The sequence below is a fragment of the Dermacentor andersoni genome, chromosome 10, assembly GCF_023375885.2.
Source record: "Dermacentor andersoni chromosome 10, qqDerAnde1_hic_scaffold, whole genome shotgun sequence".
NCBI lineage: Eukaryota > Metazoa > Arthropoda > Arachnida > Ixodida > Ixodidae > Dermacentor > Dermacentor andersoni.
The window spans coordinates 126,547,486-126,567,065 of NC_092823.1; the positions used below are offsets into that span (position 1 = coordinate 126,547,486).

General features: G+C 48.5%; 1 protein-coding gene across 1 annotated transcript in view; it reads left to right on the top strand.

The window, feature by feature from the left end:
* The window catches only part of Myo81F (unconventional myosin 81F), a 124,817-nt gene that overhangs the window by 27,590 nt on the left and 77,647 nt on the right, over nt 1-19,580 (top strand). Inside the window, exon 2 of the mRNA XM_050192564.3 lies at nt 8,079-8,185. Coding sequence (XP_050048521.1) covers nt 8,079-8,185 — 107 coding nt within the window. The remainder of the gene's footprint in view (nt 1-8,078; nt 8,186-19,580) is intronic.

The following is a 19,580-nucleotide window of genomic DNA, read 5'->3' on the forward strand; positions in this document are numbered from 1 at the left end:
CCGGCTTCCACTGCTGGCACAAGAGGTGTACACGCGCGCACGCGTTGGCGTTTCTGCCGAGCTCAGCAGCTGTGTGTTCATTACACGACGCGCTGCATAAAAGTACGTCCTCACTTGCGGAAATAAGCGCGCGCATGGCGGCGCGCTTATTTCGGCAGCGCTCGTGGTGCCGTCTTCTCGTCTCGTGTGTCCCGTCTACGTTTTGCGCAGTTGACACCAGGATGAAAAACCGCAACAAGCCCAAGCTGCTATTCTAGAGAATTCTTGCCGCGAAAGCCCCTTTCGCGGCGCGCGTTTTTAAGCGTGTGGCTTTGCGCGCGCTTATTTCCGCAAGTGAGGCCGTATACCTTAAAACACCACGGCCTGAGTGGAACACGCGGCAAACGTCAAACTGAACAAGCGCAGACGGGTTTCTTTTTTTTTTCGGTGACGGACGTGCGTCGCGCGACCCGGTTGCGGGACAGCAAGTGTCCTAAGCTGAAAAAAGGTTCTCTTCAGAAGGGAAGAAAAGAAAGCAAAGAAGTCGATTCGGTTTATTAAAGGCTGACTAACTTAGTGTACACTGCTTAATTTAATTTAATTTCGCTTTCTTTCTCATCCTCGATTATTCATTTATGTTCTTTTTTTTTCAAAATAATTTTACCACCCGGTTCGTGGCCTAGCCACCGCAGTCGGTTTGTGCCATCGAATAAGGCATCATCATCATCATCATGACACGCCTTATCTCGTGCGCGTCGGGGTGCTACAACCGCAGCGCCCCTGGCGCTGCTCCTCATCACGCTAACGTTCTGAGACGCATTCAGCGAAGCGCTAACCCTTTCAGTGCTTCGCCTTCGGGCAAGAAATTAGTGCCCATTTTTTTATGATTATACTGTGCCCATGCAGACTACATCGCGCCTCGTATAACATGCGGGTTGTCGCGGTATCTCTTACAGTGACGTCTCCGGGCATAAGAGGACGCCTCTTGAGGGTCGCACGTGACAAAAGATTATTTTCACAGCCATCAGCGTTTGAAGGTTCGCACTCAGTGTGGCTGTGAAATTGCACCACACTGAGCGTTTTCCTTTTGAGAACCTCTGTACACCTTGGTCGTTTCTTTCAGTCATCGAGCATTTCGATCTATATTATATAGCCCTTCTATCGCGAGGACCATCGTCGGGGTGAGGCAGACGCTTTGTCCAGCGCATATTTCCTGGTCGCCGTGACCTGGCCTTCGCTGAATAGATTCGCGACGCTCCGCGGTTGCCGTTGCCAGCCGCGAGCGGCGCGACATCTTGAGCTCGTTTACGTCACTGGCCGAGGTGGGGCGCTTATCGCATCCCCGCGGTTAACCCACGGCGGAAAGGGGAGGCGTGAGGAGGCGGGAGAAATGGCGAAGACCGATAGACCGATTGGCCAGTCACGACGAGGATGAGATAAGTGGTTTCCAAATGCACGCCAGGGCGGCGCCCTGTGGATTTTGAATGCGGACTTCAAAGACTGTGCTTTTGCTGGGCGAATCGGCGGAAGTGATTTTAGGAGCCGGAAACACGTCACAGACGTGGGGGGGGGGGGGGAGAGAGGGGGGGTTGGACACCGCTTGTCGACATTACGGTCCTTTCCAGTCAGTGCACACGCCGCGGTGGATCAATTCAGCATACGGTCGCGGGTCCCATTCCCAATTACGATTTGAGGGAAATTAAAAAAAAATATGATCTCGTACTTATTTTTAGGAGCACCTTGCCGAAGCTCAGGTGGTTGAACTTGATCGCCGGCACTTCTGTGTCCCTTATACATCTTAGCGGTTGCTTCAGGACCTCAAATCCACGGAAGAAAGAAATAAACTGGGAGGGAGCATCGCTTCACGCAGCCAGCCTTGGCACACCGACTTTCCGTGAAGCCATCCCCTTCGCTTTTAATGCGAATGACACTTTGCCTACTTCAACCGTTTTGTATCTATCTATCTATCTATCTATCTATCTATCTATCTATCTATCTATCTATCTATCTATCTATCTATCTATCTATCTATCTATCTATCTCTGTCTGTCTGTCTGTCTGTCTGTCTGTCTGTCTGTCTGTCTGTCTGTCTGTCTGTCTGTCTGTCTGTTTTTATGTCGACCCAGTGATCCGAGTTGTCTACCTGCTTGGCCCAGTAAGTATGTGCTCCTAGTAGTGCTGCCATTGTAGTCGTCCCATTCTGGTCATTTCAGCTTCGTGATCTCTTACTCTCGTCATGCAGTCGTCATTACGTCTTCGGCCCCGACCAAGCGCCCCAAGTTGGTTAATAGCTTGGGCCACATGGTACGTACGGGCTCGTGGTCGTGATGGCGTCGTGGTCGTTGCATCGCCGTCCTTCCAGCTTTGTCACCCCACACTCGTCATGCAGTCTTCGTCGTATACAGTCGTCATGCATTTGTTGTCATACCGCCGTTGGAATGCCGTCGTCGTCGTTCAATGGTCGTTAGTACAGCTTTGCGATGTGACTCTCGTCTTGCTGTCGTTTTCGCGCCTTCTGCTCCAACCCAATGGTCCACGTTGTCTAATAGCTCTGGTCACAAGGTGCGTGTTCCGGTTCGTGATGCCGTCGTGGTCGTTGCATCGCCGTCATTCCAGCTTTGTCTTCCGACTGTCATCGTGCCGTCTTCAGCACCCCGTGATTGTCACACACTCGTCGTCGTGCCGGCGTTTGCGCCGTCGTTTTATTATTGTCGTCACTTCAGTGACGGCATCACATGCCACGCCGTCGTCGTCATACCGCCTTCGTCGTTTCATCGACGTCAGTCTTCGTCATTGTAATCGTGCTGCCGTCATACAGTCGTTATCATGTCACCCTTGTCATGTCATCGCCAGACAGTCGCTATCGTGCCTCCATTGTCTGGCCGTCGTCGTAATGCCGTCGTGTTCGTGCCAGCATCGTCACTGCAGCTTCGTCGTCCGACTGTCGTCATGCCGCCGTCGCCATACAGGTTTTGAGGTACAGTCATCGTCACGCCATTGTCGTGACAAACTCGTCTTCATCCATTTGTGCTCGTGCCGTTGTCGTGCCATCGTCGACATGCGTTCGTTGTCATACCGTCGTCATACAGCCGCGATCATTCCATCGCCATGATTGTACCTTCGATATCTGACTGTCGTCAGGCCGTCGTGGTCATACCGTTGTCTTCGTGCCATCGTCATCACGCTGCCGTTTCGCCATGGTCTGTCGCTACATTGCTCGATTGCCATTGGCATCGCCGACGGCAGTCGTCGTGAGATGAATTCTCCCGTAATTTTTTCCCTCTCAATGTCGGTGCATGCACGTGACCTCCGAAACTCGGCGTATTAAGAGTAAATGTTAAATTAGGGGGACGCAAGGCGTTGGGGCTCCCTAGCGCTTGGGGCTACGGTAATCTAAAGCTCTCTATTGACCGATAACGTTTGGTCGCTGGTAGCTTTTCATCGATGCGCACTTGTCCGGCCGTCCCGATGCCTTCCTTGGCTTCATTGTCTGTTGGCTGTATATATATATATATATATATATATATATATATATATATATATATATATATATATATATATATATATATATATATATATATATATATATATATATGTGTGTGTGTGTGTGTGTGTGTGTGTGTGTGTCTGTGTGTGTGTGTGCGTGTGCGTGTGTGGGGTGTGTGTGTACAAACTGCAGCGTAATAAGCGCTATAGCAGGAGTGGGTTAACAGAGGGAAAGTATACAGCGCAGAATACCATACAGCGATAAGGGTGATGTCCTAAGACATCTTGGATGCCAGACACAAAACTTCGGGATGGGCGCGAGCGAAAGATATAGCTGTATATACGTGTATGTCATGACTATATAGATATGTGTCAGTGCACGCCGAAGAAACGCTGAACACGCGTGTTACAGCGTTTCGGACGCAATGGCAGTCAGGGTCGTTCGTGCGTCTTTTTCTTGTTTTCTTGTGCATTTTTTTTTTTTTCGGAAGGGGAGACTGTTCGCTGTCCCGATGATTACGTGCGAATGACGGCGGCTTCACCGAGGCGTATCGAGTGCAGAAAACTCGCTTGACTGCGCGCGACCTTAGGAGGGGGGTGGGCGGTGGGGTATGTGCGCGGAATTTCTCGTCCGGATTAATTTAATGCGGGCGTACGTTCAGTGATTCACCGTAAGATTTCTTTCTCGATCGACTCGAGCGAGGACTTATACTTTAAATAACCGCGCGGTGTACGGAGTGGGAGTAAGTTTCTTTTTTCTTTTTTGTCTCCAGTGACTTTCGAGTAAACTTTCTAGTACTGATTTACATTTTCAAGTTGTTGCAGCTCCACAATACGATTCTCGCGCGTGACGTTATTTTCGGCTCTTCATATTACGCGTTAAATGAAGGTCCTCCACCTTGAACCACTAAAGAAAACACTAGAAGGCTTCAAAATACCCAGAATAATTTACTCTAAAAGCTCATCTGCGAGCGCCTTCGATTTTGATTTCCGGGAGTTGTATACGTGTCATGACGTGATCGCACGGAAGGCGCTCACGTGTGACCAGGGCATTGCGACATCATGGCGCTCGCTCATGTTCGCTCCGTGGTGTGCTGCTACGTGCTGCTGTGCTAATGAAGAAAGAATCAGTGGCGAAACTGGCAGTGCTCAAACGGGTGAAACGCTAGTTTTTCTCTCTGTTGAAAATCGGTGACAGAACAGAAAAAGATGAATGCTCGACAGAGATTCGAGAAGTTGATCGAGGCTTCTTTATTTCTTCTTCATTTTCTTCTTCTTAACGTCAAGACTTCGTGAGCTGACTGCACTACTAGATTTTACGAGCGCCGTACGAACGTACACGTCAAGGCGGCACCGTTCCACGATTGGCTGCCGGCTTAGGAGAGAGCGAAGAGTGAGATGACCCATGGAGAGCGTACGTGGAATGAGGCGCGCCGCTGTTTTCTCGCCGAAGGAATTCCCGCCTCCCCGGGGCGCACTCGTCCCGGTACCCGAACGAAAACAAACTGACTCATCTACATCTTTACCTTCCTCGTTTCGCGAGAAAAGGAACACGAAATAGAGGCTGGGAAAGAACAGCGAACGCGTGGCAATCCAAAACGAATGTGAAACGGCGTTGGTCGAAGCAGACGGCTTACAGACTTGAGAGTGAACGTCGGTATAGCAGCATGGCGGCGCCCGCCGTTTTATTATCGTCTGCTCGCCGCGTTCTCGTCGTCTACTTGATGTTCGTGCCCGTTTTTATTTTCTTTTATTCTCGTTTTCGTTTGTTTCCTGTTCCGTTCTCTTGAGCTCTTACCGCGCGTCGTCTGCTCGAAGTGAATCCACTATAGCTGCGAGGAATGCAGATGTAGGCGGTCCTTCGTCTTCTTTCTGTATAGTTTGTTGCCCGTACAATTTTTTTGTTGGCGCAAGCTCCTCTGACACGTCTCTTTTCTCTCCCTGAGCGACAAAATGTCCCCCGACGTGTCTGAGACGTATGAGCGATGGGTTTTCCCCTCCGGGACTGGCCGCGGCTCTGTCTTCTTGCATCGTTTATTTTCTTTTGTGTTTTCATGTTGGCAAAGGCGAGGTGGGTTTTCTCCACGATAACGTAGAAATGCGTGTAGTATATTTGATGCGTCTCCCTGGGCGCAGTGACGAAGCGATGATCACCGTGATCATAAACGACAAGCGTACGTGTGCACCGCTCTCACGTAGATGTCACTGCGTTCGCTGCTGCCTGGGTATTACTAATTTTACTTACTTTTCGTTTTCTTTCATCGACAAGAGCTTTCTTTTGTCATCTACCCGTGGCAAACATCTCTGTATTATGATCATCTTCATAAAATTGTTTGTATATATGTATGTTGCATATATGTGCAACATATATAAGAAAAAATTGTCTTGCTGTTCATACGCTGTAGTGCGATTTTAGTTTGGTACATCAGCAGCAAAATGGTCATGTGCTCATTGAAGCTGAAGTGTTTCTTGTTCACCCCATAATTTTTTTTTTGCACTCAGAATGATGTACCAGTTTTTTGTTCCTAGCATAACACAGCTGTTTGTTTGCTAGTAACTATTACTTGTTCTCTGCACAGTGTACTTTCGATAGGCTCGGAGAGGCATGCATGCAGACGTTATATATAGAGCAATAAACAGTTATGTCAAAATCGAACAACATATAGCTACGCCAGCTTCGTTTACATGCACTCGACGCGTGTGAGTCGAGTCAGATGTCGAGCTTATCGAGCACGAATCGATCACATTTACGTGAACCTTGACAAGAGGGTTTGTCGAGTCAGCCCAGCCCAAGCTTGCAGTCGGATTGAAAGAACGCGACTCTTCGCTCCGCGACCTTACCTGAAAACGTTTATACATGAACACGACGGTCGTGTGTTCTTTTTTCGACTGGACAAGCCGACACTTTGTCGGGTTCATGTAACCGCAGCTACTATGCAGTTGCGTCGAATAGGTTTCTATTTCTCTACACACGTGTAAACTTGGCGCGCGCATTCGTACCTTCTGTCTAGTCGATCGCTTTGAGGTTATTCATTTTGCGCGCGACTGCTTTAATGTACGCTTCTCGGACGCCGGAAATGTTTGTACTGCGCGAGCAAAGTATTTGCAAGCCAGCAAAGACACAAAACAAATATCGGCAGTTTCACCCGAAGGACGATGCAATGAAACTGAGAGCAATGTTCAGCGTTTCTCTCGAGCTCCTCGGACGGTGTTCTCACAGTAGACGCCGCACGGTGCTGCATGCGACGCAACTGCTGCGGCGCAGCAGGAACAGCGCACTGGTAGCTATACCAGGCGTCTCACAACGGTGGCTTAGGGAGCCTATATGCAGTCAAACGCCGACATAGAATTTGCATGCGTAGGGTCCCTGACTTGATGAGAAGCGCCGCCATCGACGTTGCGGGCTTAACACCTCGATGGCGCACGAGACGAGACCGACGCGAAACCGCGGGGAATTTGTCAAAACGACGACGGGATTCAAAATCGAGAAGCGGGCTGACAGATGGAGTAGCACACCGCGGCATGGAAGTCACGTACACGAACGTTTCGACAGGTGGCCCGATCTTTGTCGAGGACCTTTGACAAAGATAGGTCCGCTTATCAAATCGTTGGCTTGCCTTTCTGAGGCGCTTTATCGCCTGTTTAGGTAACTTCAATGACGAGGTTAGGTAGTTCTGCTTTTATGTTTAGAGACCAGTGTATGCACCGTGATGTTCATCGGGCGTTGAGGGAAGGACGTGCGGCGAGCCGTTCCTCCTCTCTTGCTTGTGCGGGCCCAGGCGGCGCTGCTATTTGGATATGTTTTAGCTCGTTCACCGTGGGGCTTACGGGGTGTCAGTTCACACACCTTCCCACCGTGTAGCTTTTCGGTGCAGCGGTAACTACAGTACGCTGAAATTTATCTTGGCCGCACAAACATATGCTACGTGCATGCATCATCAGCCGCGGTTTGTGTACGTGTTGTGAACCGTTATGGCCGTATCGTTTTTTTTTATTAAACGAAGAGAAGCTGCGTCTGTGAATCGCCAAAGTGAAGGAGAACTCTATATGATCGCTTGGCGTGGGAACTAGAACGCAAGAGTGCACTTCGTGTACGGCCGACCCAATTGCAACCCCGAAACATCTATGTGGCAGTCGTTATAAAGTATTTGCGTCAGCCACCGGCATCGTTCTCGTGCATTTCAAGTCTAGTAGATCTGAAATCACCGAGTTAGCCTTCTGTATGCGACCGATGGCGTCGCTTAACACAGGGTATCACTGCGGTCGGTAAACCAGCATTATGCATATAAGCTTTGTGCTTCGGCATTGCCTTTTTTCCCTGTAAACAAAGCAGTGGTATCCAAAGGGGGTCGCATAAAAAGTATCCGACGGCCGTTTGAACTTCCGTACTTGCAGTCCTTGTTGGGCACTAGCGTCAGATTCCCTCCTAGTTGTTTCCGTGGGAATCTCAATGACGCTAGTAGAGTTTGTCAACTATATATACATATGCACGCCAATTTCTGCAGCTTGTGTATGTTACCGCTAAAACACGTGTAATCTCTCTAGAAGTCACGTGGGAGGCTATATACTCCAATTCTCACCCCCCCCCCCTCTACTATGCTTGCTGTGTACAGGGCGGTGCCTGGAGCTCGGGATGCCGGACATGACGGCGCTCAGCCGCATCGACGAGGACACCATCAACAACAACCTCAGGACACGCTACAGGAAGGACAAGATATACGTATCCTTTCGATTCCTTCCTGGCACTCAACCGGTCCTCCCGGTAAGAGGATAACGCCCGTTCCCTTTCGGGCAACTGTGGAATGCTCGGTGCGTGTCGCACGAGCAACGCTGCTTTTCGGTGGCCCAAAGAAGCAGCGTTCCTTTAGCGGGCCACGTCTTGTGGGGACGTTGGAGGTTGTCGCCGAGACCTGCAGCTCTGCAAACGTGTCGGTGTTACGCTAATAGTGCTATGTACACTCATTGTTTAAAATTATTCACGTTATTACTTGCATAACACTGACCAGCGCAGAGTACAAGTTCCTGCAGCCTCGGTCTAGAAAAATACTGGAAAGTTAGTAACGGTAATATTTTTCTGCAGCTTACCTTTAATTAAACTGACATCTCTTTCTTTTCCTTTTTTTTTTACCGCAGACTTAGGTTTTACGGAAACTACGACATCGCCCGACACGGCATAACATAACAACATAAAGATGATAACACCGCATATGTCGATCATTTGACGCGTATACGTTCAAGTATAATTGTACTATACCGTTAAACATGTGCCAGTCACGAGGTCCATTCCCTACGTAATAACGCAGCGAAACAACGAACGCTGCCTAAATATCCTCACCACAACAAACATAAACCGTCAAGCGCACCATTCCTTTAATGAACCGAATTGATTTGGCCGTTTTCTGCCGTTTTAAAGCGACTTTATTTGGCTCTTTCCCCGTTTTCGTATACTCGGACTTGTACGTTTTGTGGCTGCTGCGAGACACTTCAGCACCTTATATTTGTGTCCCGCTTTCAGTGCGCAGCGCATGTCCCTAGTGAGAGACTATCATCTCCTTGGCTTGCGCGCGGTGTACGACAATCGAAGAATGTTTGTACCCCAGTGGTTGTTCGTCGAAACGTGATCAGGCTCATCGCACTCTACTTACTTTTCTAGAGTTAACTAACTTAGGTTCACGTTTGTAGCGTCGAAACCATTTTATTAACACTCTGTATTAGCGTGACCTTCAGTGACCGGCCCTACTGTGTGTGATCTGTGCTGCGTTCTACTCTATTCTTTAGATTTGTCCTGTTGCTCTTCCTTTCCTCTTTCCTCCCCTCCTTCCTATCTTTCATTTCTGTGTTGCTGTCACCTCCCTTCTGAAGGGTAGGCAGGCATTGTGCTCCTTCCGGTGGCAGTTGCCAGCCTGCTCCTCGCTTTCTCTTTCCTGTTAATTGTATATACCCTCCTGAGTTCGGAGGTGTATTAAAGTTCACAGATTTTTGTGAGCTTTTCAGAAATTGATGTTTACGTTACAGAGACGTAATGTGAATTTTAGTATTTCACAATTATCGGCTGTTTTAGCACAACATGATGTCCAATATATTGGACACTGGAACTCTACCCGGTCATTTTTGGGGTAGTGGATATGCAATAGCAAAGGGCAAATTTAATATTAAATTAATATTAAGTGGCTTCAAAAGTGCAAAATCTGTTTATAAATGAAAATTTCATCACAGAAAAAGAACGAGCGATATAAGACATAGAACTTACTTTTTCGGCGGTCGCCGTAAAAGCCGTGCTGCTGAATGCCGCCATTGCAAACACCCCTGGTGTCCAAACTACTAAAGCATTTTCAACAAAACTTCATAGGTGGCGCTAGTAGGTGTCTAAAATTAGAGTTACTGTATATACTACCAAAGGTAGCTATGGTATCATATACAGTAACTCTATCTAAAATATTGGACAGTTCGGTTTTACGGGCTAAAACATGCTGCGGCCTGGGTAGTGGCGGAGTATTTGATGTCCAATATATTGGATAAATGCCCCACAGCCAGAACTCAGGAGGATAAGTGTTCAAAACAAATAATAATAATATACTCGGACTTGCTCTCCTAAGGGCATTTGCCGCAACTCGGTTGCAGGGTGCGACTACCGAAGGCCAACTGTTAAAGGCCGGGATACATGGAGCGCTTTTACGGCGGCAAGTCTGCGATTTTTCGCCCGGCGTCGAGAACGCCCGCCGCCGCCGATCAGCACCCGCCAGACATTTGACGCGCGTCGTCGGACGCTGCCGGAAGGGGCCAGCAAGGGCAGCCAATCACGGCTCACTGGCCGACACCTCCGTCACTTCCGTCTTGCACGCCGGCGCTTGCTTATCGCGCGCGCGCTTCCCTGTTCGCGGGCTTGGCACCTTGTGTTAACGACACGTGGTCACGACTTCAAAGGCAGCTCGCGTGCAATGCAACGATAAGCTTATCTGCGCGGTGCAGAAGCGTCCCGTATTGTGGCATAGTGGAAGGGTCGAACGTAATGATTATAAAGACGGAGACACGTCTGTAACGAAACAGCATTTTCCGATTACGCACAGCGTGACCACATCGCTCATTTCCAACGCAATCTATCCGCTAGACAGGCACAAAATATACTTGTGCATTATTAAAAGCAACTGAAAAAGCTTTAGACAAAGTTTTAGGGTTTTTCATGCGTACTTTGTTGTTGTAAAGAAAGGCCATATCTGAGCGTTTCATGTTGACTAAAGCAGTTTTGCCTCGCCTGGCCACACTGAGGCGGCAAACGCCGGTTTTTCACTCTGCATTTTTCCGCCAACAAAACGATCGGAATCACGGCGCTGCAGCGTTTCCTGCTGTGCGGAATTCATCGAGAAAAACGCTCCATGTATCCCGGCCTTTAAGGTTTATTACAACTGTAATATATATTACAATTATAACATGTGATATATTTTATAGAGGTAATTAGCTCTTTGAGACGTTTTCGCAGGACACCTTTATGCTTATGAAGGTTTAGATGCTGTGGTCGGTGGCACCTAGCGCTGTGTCGCGTTTGATCCGCCGCCAGGGTTGGCGGTTCCGGACCGCGTTGGTCGCACAAATCCGCTGTGCATCTAATTGTCGAGTTGCACCGACATGTACATGCTCTTCTTCCATGGATATATAATACGCATTTCAATGCCATATAATTAGAAGCATATATTTCTGACTACTTTCACTGTTCCTATGGCACTCAGCAGCCGCTGCTTCTTCGGCACCCTATATTTTGGTTTAGAAATCAAGTAGCCCTGATTTTCTGTTCATCATTCTGGATGTCGACCTTTGAGCGACCGTTTCCGCGCATGCCGTCCGGTTGACACACTGCCCAAGATAACGGCGAAGAAGAAAAACATTCCAACTTCTTTTGAAGAGCAGCTTATCTGCGCGCTGCCTTATTTTTCTGAAGCGTTTTTTTAAAATCTTTTTGTTCGCTTGGTTCCACCACAGAGGGCATGCTTCCTCGTTCAAGCCCCCTTTTGCATTTCCGGCCTCGCAGTCTGATTTGTTCTGCCGCGCTTCCGGCGTCGCACCCTGCGCGGGAACTTCCGGCCGCCGCCGGAAGTGACGTGCCGCGCCCTCTTACGGTCACTGCCGCAAGTGATGTGCTGCAGCGGTGTCGTAATTTCCCATCGAGCGGAAGTGTACGTAACCCCGGCATTCATTGCTCTATGTGCGGCGCTCTCGACACGTACGCGCACGTACCCCGTTTCGGGGACGTGCGAGTTCGAACTTGAGAGACCGTTTCGGCCAGCTGGGCTGAACTTCTATTCGACTCCTGCAACCGCGACGATACGAATATCGCGGGCTGAGCTTATACCGGTTGGTCGGTTGGTTGGTCAGTCTGTACATACATACATACATACATACATACATACATACATACATACATATACACACACACACATATACGTACGTACATACATACACACATACATACATACATACATACATACATACATACATACATACATACATACATACACAGTAGATAGATGGACAGACAGACAGGCAGTAGATAGATAGATAGATAGATAGATAGATAGATAGATAGATAGATAGATAGATAGATAGATACGTCATCTTCGACTGAAATGGGCACTGCGCTTCAACAGCGTTTTTTAGGCTATATTAACTGCGATGGAAGCTTCCACTCCAACCCCTTCGAGTGGGTGCTTGTTTATATACTCGTAAATACCTAACTCAGAAATCGCCGAGGAGATTTCCCGAAGCACAATATAAGCCTCCTCAGTCGAATGAGAGCGCGCGAGTGGCGTGCCCTCCGCTTCGATTTGCACATTTTAGAATACGAGGGTATATATAGCAGGCGCCGAATGCCAGCGTTCCTGTAACGGGTACACTATATCGAACGCGTGTGACCGTGCGTGTGTGTGTGTACGTGCCACAGTGTACGCGACGCGTGCGTATACTTGCCGAATTATTTTTGAACAGTTATGCGTAGTTCTTCGTTCCGCACACCAGATATCGTCACGCGAGTGTCTTCCTGCGCGTAGGAGGACCACGCCCTGTTCACGTGACGGTCCGCCGAAGGCGTCAATAATATACCTGGCGCGCTTCTGCTCCGGACGTGCCTGTTTGATGCGACTCGTGCACGTGCCTCGGGAGTCGATGCGGGAGCGGAGCGTTATTTTTGGTCAGCGTCCGATCGTTATGGCGGGCTGCTCTACCTCTCCCTCCCTCTCTCTCTTTCTCAGTTACTCCTGATGACGGTGGCAGCCGGTCCCGCGTCGCTGCCTGGAGCCTTTTAGCGCGCGCGCGAGCCGTTAGAGAAGTGGCGAGACGGGATTTTCGACCTGTCGCTTTTTTTCATTTCCGTTAAATGAAGGTACAAACCGCACATGCTTCGCGTAATAGTTCTGCGGAAACGCGGAAGCTGGCGAGAAATAATTAATAAAGGGTAACGAGACATCCACCCACACGCAGCTAAGTGCTACAAAGGAAACTCATACGGGTTCCTCGAAAGAAAAGCTTCACAGTTGAAGAAAAATTCGTTCCGGAATAGGACGAATTCCTTTAATTCCTCTTATTATTTTATTTTCCTTTATTACGCACATACTTCGAAACGAAGGTTCAAACCCCGTAAATCCATAAAACAGGAAAAATTCGGGCAAGTCCCAGAACTGCTCAAACCATTTGATATACACAGCGCTCGTTTCTAATACGAACCAGTTTCGGTTTCGTTCTCGGTGTACACGTCAGGACGCAGAAGGCGTGGGAACACCGCGGCATTTTTGGCACCTGCAGCACCGGCTCGCTCGTTCGCCTGCGGCCCACATCGTAAACGTGGCCGTCACGGTCGGAATCGAACCCGCGACCTCGAGCTCAGCAGCGCGACGCCGTAGCGATTGGACTACCGCGGCGGCTAGCCCGGCAGCATATGTATATGCAGATAGGATAATGCCGCATATACTCGAATAGGGGTGCTTCGTTCTGAAGAGCTCCAGAGAGCTGTGCTTTCACCAAGCTTCCTAATTCTGGCACGAAAAGCGATTCGTGCACTGGTACAATACTTGAAGTCCACCGGCTTAAGAGACCCTTTATAGTGTGCCTGTGCATCCTCCCACATTCACTCAGTGCTTACTCTCTCCCTTCTTTTCTCTTTGTATTCCCTTTCCCCCGCCCTAGTGTAGGGTAGCAAACCAGGTGCTCGTCTGGTTGACCTCTCTACGTTTCCTATCCTTGCGCTCCCCCTCTCTCTCTCTCTCTCTCACACACACACACACACACACACACACACACACACACACACACACACAATGCTATTGTCCGAGGAGTGACGTGGGAATTGGAACTGTAAAGGTGCCCGAGACGCGGTCAGTCGTTCCTGCATTCTTGTCAGCCTCCCATGGACAGTACCGCATTTTTCAAAGCGGAGTGAACGCGCTCGAATAATAGACGGCTGTCTTTTTTTTTCCAATGCCCTTCGCGTCGTACATAATTCTGTCAGCGTACATATCTGTCCTCGCCGCCATTTCTTTCCCTCGACAAACGTCGCCTTCGAACCTCGTGACGTCAGAGCGTCGACGTCTCTGCGCGGTGTGCACTCGCGTGAGCCGCTATTTGCATTTCGTCACGGCCCGTGTGCGGTGTATCACATAAACACTGCGCGACATTAAAGTTGACCTGTGCGCTGCGTGAAGCATGCATGAGGTTGCGCATTGGTTAGGGTGACAATAAGGGGAACTTGTACGCGTCGCATTCAGTTTTATAGCATTTAACTGAGCGCTTCGCAAAAGTTCAAATAGAATGCGACATGAGCGTTGGATTTGCATAATATTCTTATTGCTTCCTGTATAACGAACGAACGAACGAACGAACGAATGAATGAATGAATTAATTAATTAATTAATTAATTAATTAATTAATTAACTTGGAAGTGCATTTCGTGCCCTCCCACATCCGACGCCACTGGCTCTGTTTGAAAGTTTCCAAAAGGAGCATGGCAGCTTGCGTCAAATGGCCTGCCTGCGTAGGCTTCGCCCTATCCGCGGGCCGTACGACTTTGGAGGCCTTGTGAGGTAGCACTGAGGAGAGAGGAACAGCTACTTCCCTATACCCCTAAACCTTATCGGCTCGTGACTCCCTGTCGCGAAACATAAGTCAGGCGTACGCCTCGATCCGCATTAGTCACGGTGCCGGTCGCAGAAGATTCCCTTACATCAACATCATCATCATCATCAGCCTGTTTTATGTCCTCTGCAGGACGAAGGCCTCTCCCTGCGATCGCCAATTACCCCTGTCCTGCGCCAACCGATTCCAACTAGCGCCCGCGAATTTCCTAATTTCGTAGCTCCACCTAGTCTTCTGCCTTCCTCGACTGCGTTTCCCTTCTCTTGGTAACCATTCGGCAACACTAATGGTCCAACAGTTATCTAACCGGCGCATTACATGACCTGCCCAGCTCCATTTTTTTTCTCTTGATGTCAATTAGAATATCGGCTATACCCGTTTGCTCTCTGATCCAAACCGCTCTCTTTCTGTCTCTTAACGTTATGCATAGCAGTCTTCGTTCCTTACACCTTTAGCCACAACTATACTTGTGTTCACTTCTACGTACACGCGTCTATATGCTAGTCGTAAACGATTCATACCGTGCGGACTGCTCTGACACACTTACCTGCGCGTGCTTCATGTTTAATGTCCGCTTCCGGAAGGAAAAAGTACCCACATATGCGAGCCCGAACAATATGAGCAGAACGTCGAAGTACGCGCCATAATATAAAATAAATGAAGGCGCTGTAACGGGAATGTTTTCTGCGGTACCGAATGGGAGGTCACGTTCCATATAAGAGACGAAACGAGTGCGTCGTGAATCATGAAACAAGATTAATTAACGTGTATGATGCCGCACTGGGGCCGCCCGCCAGACGGCGCTGCAGCTACCGCGTATTTCTAGGGTCCCTATGTGTAGGCATAGAGTGTCCTACGAAATTTTTGTAGGAAACGAACCTAAAAGGCATAGAGTTTCTCACTATATTACCTAGAGGGAAATCTGGCGCTGCTGTGCTGTGGTATGCATGAGAATGCCGGTATATTATGACTTCGGATTGAAATCGTTCTCGGCATAGAGTTTCTCACTACATTACCTAGAGGGAAATCTGGCGCTGCTGCGCTGTGGTATGCATGGGAATGCCGGTATATTGTGACTTCGGATTGGTATCGTTCTCGTAGAGACAGGACACCTTGAAGACGCGCTTGGCAAGTACTTCTCTAACTCTATGGCAAGTACCGTTCCGTCTGTCACAATGATTCATTTTCGACTAAAACAGCACGTGAAAAGCTGTTTTAGCTTTATTGTTACGCGAAAACATGTTTTGTTTAACTATGAGAACTTGTTATTATATGTACGACTACATGTTATGTAAAAAGTATCAGCGGGCCGCCAAAGGTGGAGGACAGACGACAAGGTTCGCGCTCGCTTTGAAACAGTTGGTCGTCTGTTGTTGCTTTTCTTCGGTTGGTCATGCATTGTAGGCGAGTAAAGATGTAATATGCGTGAATGGAAACATTTTATGAAGGTTTTACTTTAAGAACGCGTTATTTGTGTAGCCATACTCACGTTTTAGACGAAGCCTCTTACAACACCAGTCAATTAACACAAGCCTCGCAGACACACATACCCGCATACCCATGACGGCACAGCGCCCCTTACGAAACTCCCATAAACGGCGGCGCCAGATTCCCCTCTAGGTGTTATAGTGAGAAACTCAATGCTAAAATGTATTTCGCAGTAAGCGTAAGAGGCGCCTCCTGGCGGAGTGTTCGTTAGTGCAGATTTTTAGAGGCGAATGAGGATTCAGTACTTTATTCGTTTATTGATTTCCGCGAGATTTGTGCTGGACTTCTGCTCCGCGTTTCTGTTCGCGCTTCTTTCGGCGTCGCGGTTTCGCAACCTTCGTCTGTCAAGCGTATAGCAGACGGCGTCTCGCCTTTAACCTCAGGGTCTTGTTCGTGTAGGGAGCGCACGTGCGATTTATTTCCGGCCAAGCGTTGCGTTAGTTGCGCCGAGTCACTCGGGAAATCGCAGCAGGATATCTCGTTTTGATTCTCTTTTTTACTTATCTTTCGTCGTGTGGCGCCGCCGAATTTTCTAGAATGCCGGATTTCGACATACTTTCATGTTTTTTTTTTTTTTGCTCGTATGTTCCGCTTAGCAGACGACAGGTTACGAAACTGCGGCGCGCCTCCGAAAGGCACAGCCGCCGCTCGTGATGGGGAAGAGTGGTTGCGAAACGGTGATCTCCATTCGCTAGGCGGCAGTGTTCTCTTATTTGGGTTTCCTTTCCTTCTTTTTTTTTTCTTTTTCGCGTTTCCACGGTTACGTAACATTGCGGATCTAACCTGCGGGGAACACCGCTACGAGTCTCTTCGCCTCACTAATAAGGTGCAGTGTTGCGGAAGCTACGCACAGGCCTGCGGCCGTCCGCCAATCAAGCGCAGCGCTCATGGAAAAAGAAAACAAGAAAAGACACCTTAGCAGATATATGCAAATCAGAGCAACCCATGCGTCAAAGACAGCAAGGCTTGTACAAGGGAGTTCTCACTGCTTTGAGAAGGAAACTCTGCAGGAGTCTGGTTTGACGTTGCTCGAAAACTACCTAAGACTTTGCAAGTGCTCCACTTCATTCGGGGCAACTCCTTCGCCGTACCCGAGTCTTTCCAAACGATTCGCTGTATCTGGGCGTAGTGCTTCCACTGTGTCCACTGTATCTGACGCATATTGGTCTGTACTGCGTCGGTTCTGTTTTGTACAATGCGCCTATGCTTCCTCGATATACCCATCACGCCTCCGCCGCACAAGAAGGGTTGGGTAACTCCCATATTCGGCTTCGCTGTAAAGATGCAGATATCATTGGTACGAATTGCTTTTTTTTTACTGTATGGAGGTTACTGATATTGGCCAGGATAGCCGTGCCCCACACTAAGTGGCAGCACCTTATATATGTGACGCAAGCAAGCTGGCTGTTGTAAATAAGAAGCGTAATATATTTTGGCAAGTAAAATTTGCATTTAGGTATACCACAGACCCGTGTGATATTTCCTACAAGTCCGCTGATGATTATCTATGTGAGCGAATAGTCCGAAAGAACGAACGAACGAGCCAGCGAACGAACTAGTGAACGAGCGAGCCAACGAACGAACTAGTGAACGAGCGAGCGAGCGAACGGACTAACGAGCGAACGAACGAGTGATCGAGCGCTTGAGCGAACGAACGAACGAACGAATGAATGAACGAATGAATGAATGAATGAATGAATGAACGAACGAACGAACGCACGAATGAATGAATGAGCGAGCCAGCGAACGAACTGGTGAACGAGCGAGCCAACGAACGAACTAGTGAACGAGCGAGCGAGCGAACGAACTAACGAGCGAATGAACGAGTGATCGAGCGCTTGAGCGAACGAACGAACGAACGAACGAATGAATGAATGAACGAACGAACGAACGAACGAACGAACGAACGAACGAACGAACGAACGAACGAACGAACGAACGCACGAATGAATGAATGAGCGAGCCAGCGAACGAACTGGTGAACGAGCGAGCCAACGAACGAACTAGTGAACGAGCGAGCGAGCGAACGAACTAACGAGCGAACGAACGAGTGATCGAGCGCTTGAGCGAACGAACGAACGAATGAATGAATGAATGAACGAACGAACGAACGAACAAATGAATGAATGAATGAATGAATGAGCGAGCCAGCGAACGAACTAGTGAACGAGCGAGCGAACGAACTAACGAGCGAATGAACGAGTGTTCGAGCGCTTGAGCGAACGAACGAACGAACGAACGAACGAACGAACGAACGAACGAACGAACGAATGAATGAATGAATGAATGAATGAATGAATGAATGAATGAACGAACGAATAATTGAATGAATGAATAAATGAATGAGCGAGCGAACGAACGAAAGAGCGAACGAAAGCACGAACAAATGAACAAGAGAACGACCCAATGTTTTTTTTCTTGCTGTGTCCGCCTACCGACCAACCACGAAAAGAGGTCGAAAGAGCCAAGGAAATGTGCCACCAGTCTATCGAATGCATGTGGACACACACGTGCGTGGTTCGTTGAATGTGCGCAGACAGTTTTTATAAGCAACGTATCGTTGTTGCGGAATGGTAGATGTCAATTCCTGTCCCTTTCCATTTCATGGAATATGTAGTAGTTGACTGTGGCGCAATCCCATTCCTTACAATTCTACGGATTTTCGAGCCGTTTCCCATTCCAGGCCTTGACAACGTAGTTTTTCCTGTTCTGGAGAGCGTGACAGGAATTGTTATCCCGAATGATTTTCGTGCATGTCCACTGTGGGGGATTGGCTACGAGTCAGGTGGTTCCTGGACCCATTTTCGTGCGTGAACGCGCTACCTGCAACGTCAAAGAATTAATCCATGTAAACGGAGCCGTTATCTTTCCATTAAATACCGTTTAAAATCGGCACAATTTCACCCCATCTTTTTTTTTTGTCTACCAAAGATGTCCCTGAAAAAAAATACATTATGTAGATCCAGCGCATATATGTTTGAATCTGTGCAGCGAGTTTTTTTTTTTTTTTTCTTGTCATCGTATATTTAACGTTTAATACGCAATATTCATGTCTAAGCACCGCACAGGTCACGACTATAATGTCATGCAATGTTCATGTACATAAGCTACGTCGAAATGCAAACGACAGTTTATGCGAATGAACCCGCACTCAGACGTCGATACAGTGCCATCACTGTGTCGACGTCTCAGTACAAACAGTTGAGCACGCATTAGGCGCCTTCGTCGTAATCAGTACAAACAGTGAGAACGAAGCGACATTTGTAGTTCGTCGTGGGTGGAATGGTGGGGAGGGGCGTATGGCGGAGAGAAGTGCATCGCGAAGGACCATTGATAAGTTTGGCTATATATTTGTGACGCACGTCTATAGTCTACCATTATAGATGGGCAATACCCGCCGTGGTTGCTCAGTGGCTATGGTGTTGAGCTGCTGAGCACGGGGTTGCGGGATCGAATCCCGGCCACGGCGGCCGCATTTCGATGGGGGCGAAATGCGAAAACACCCGTGTACT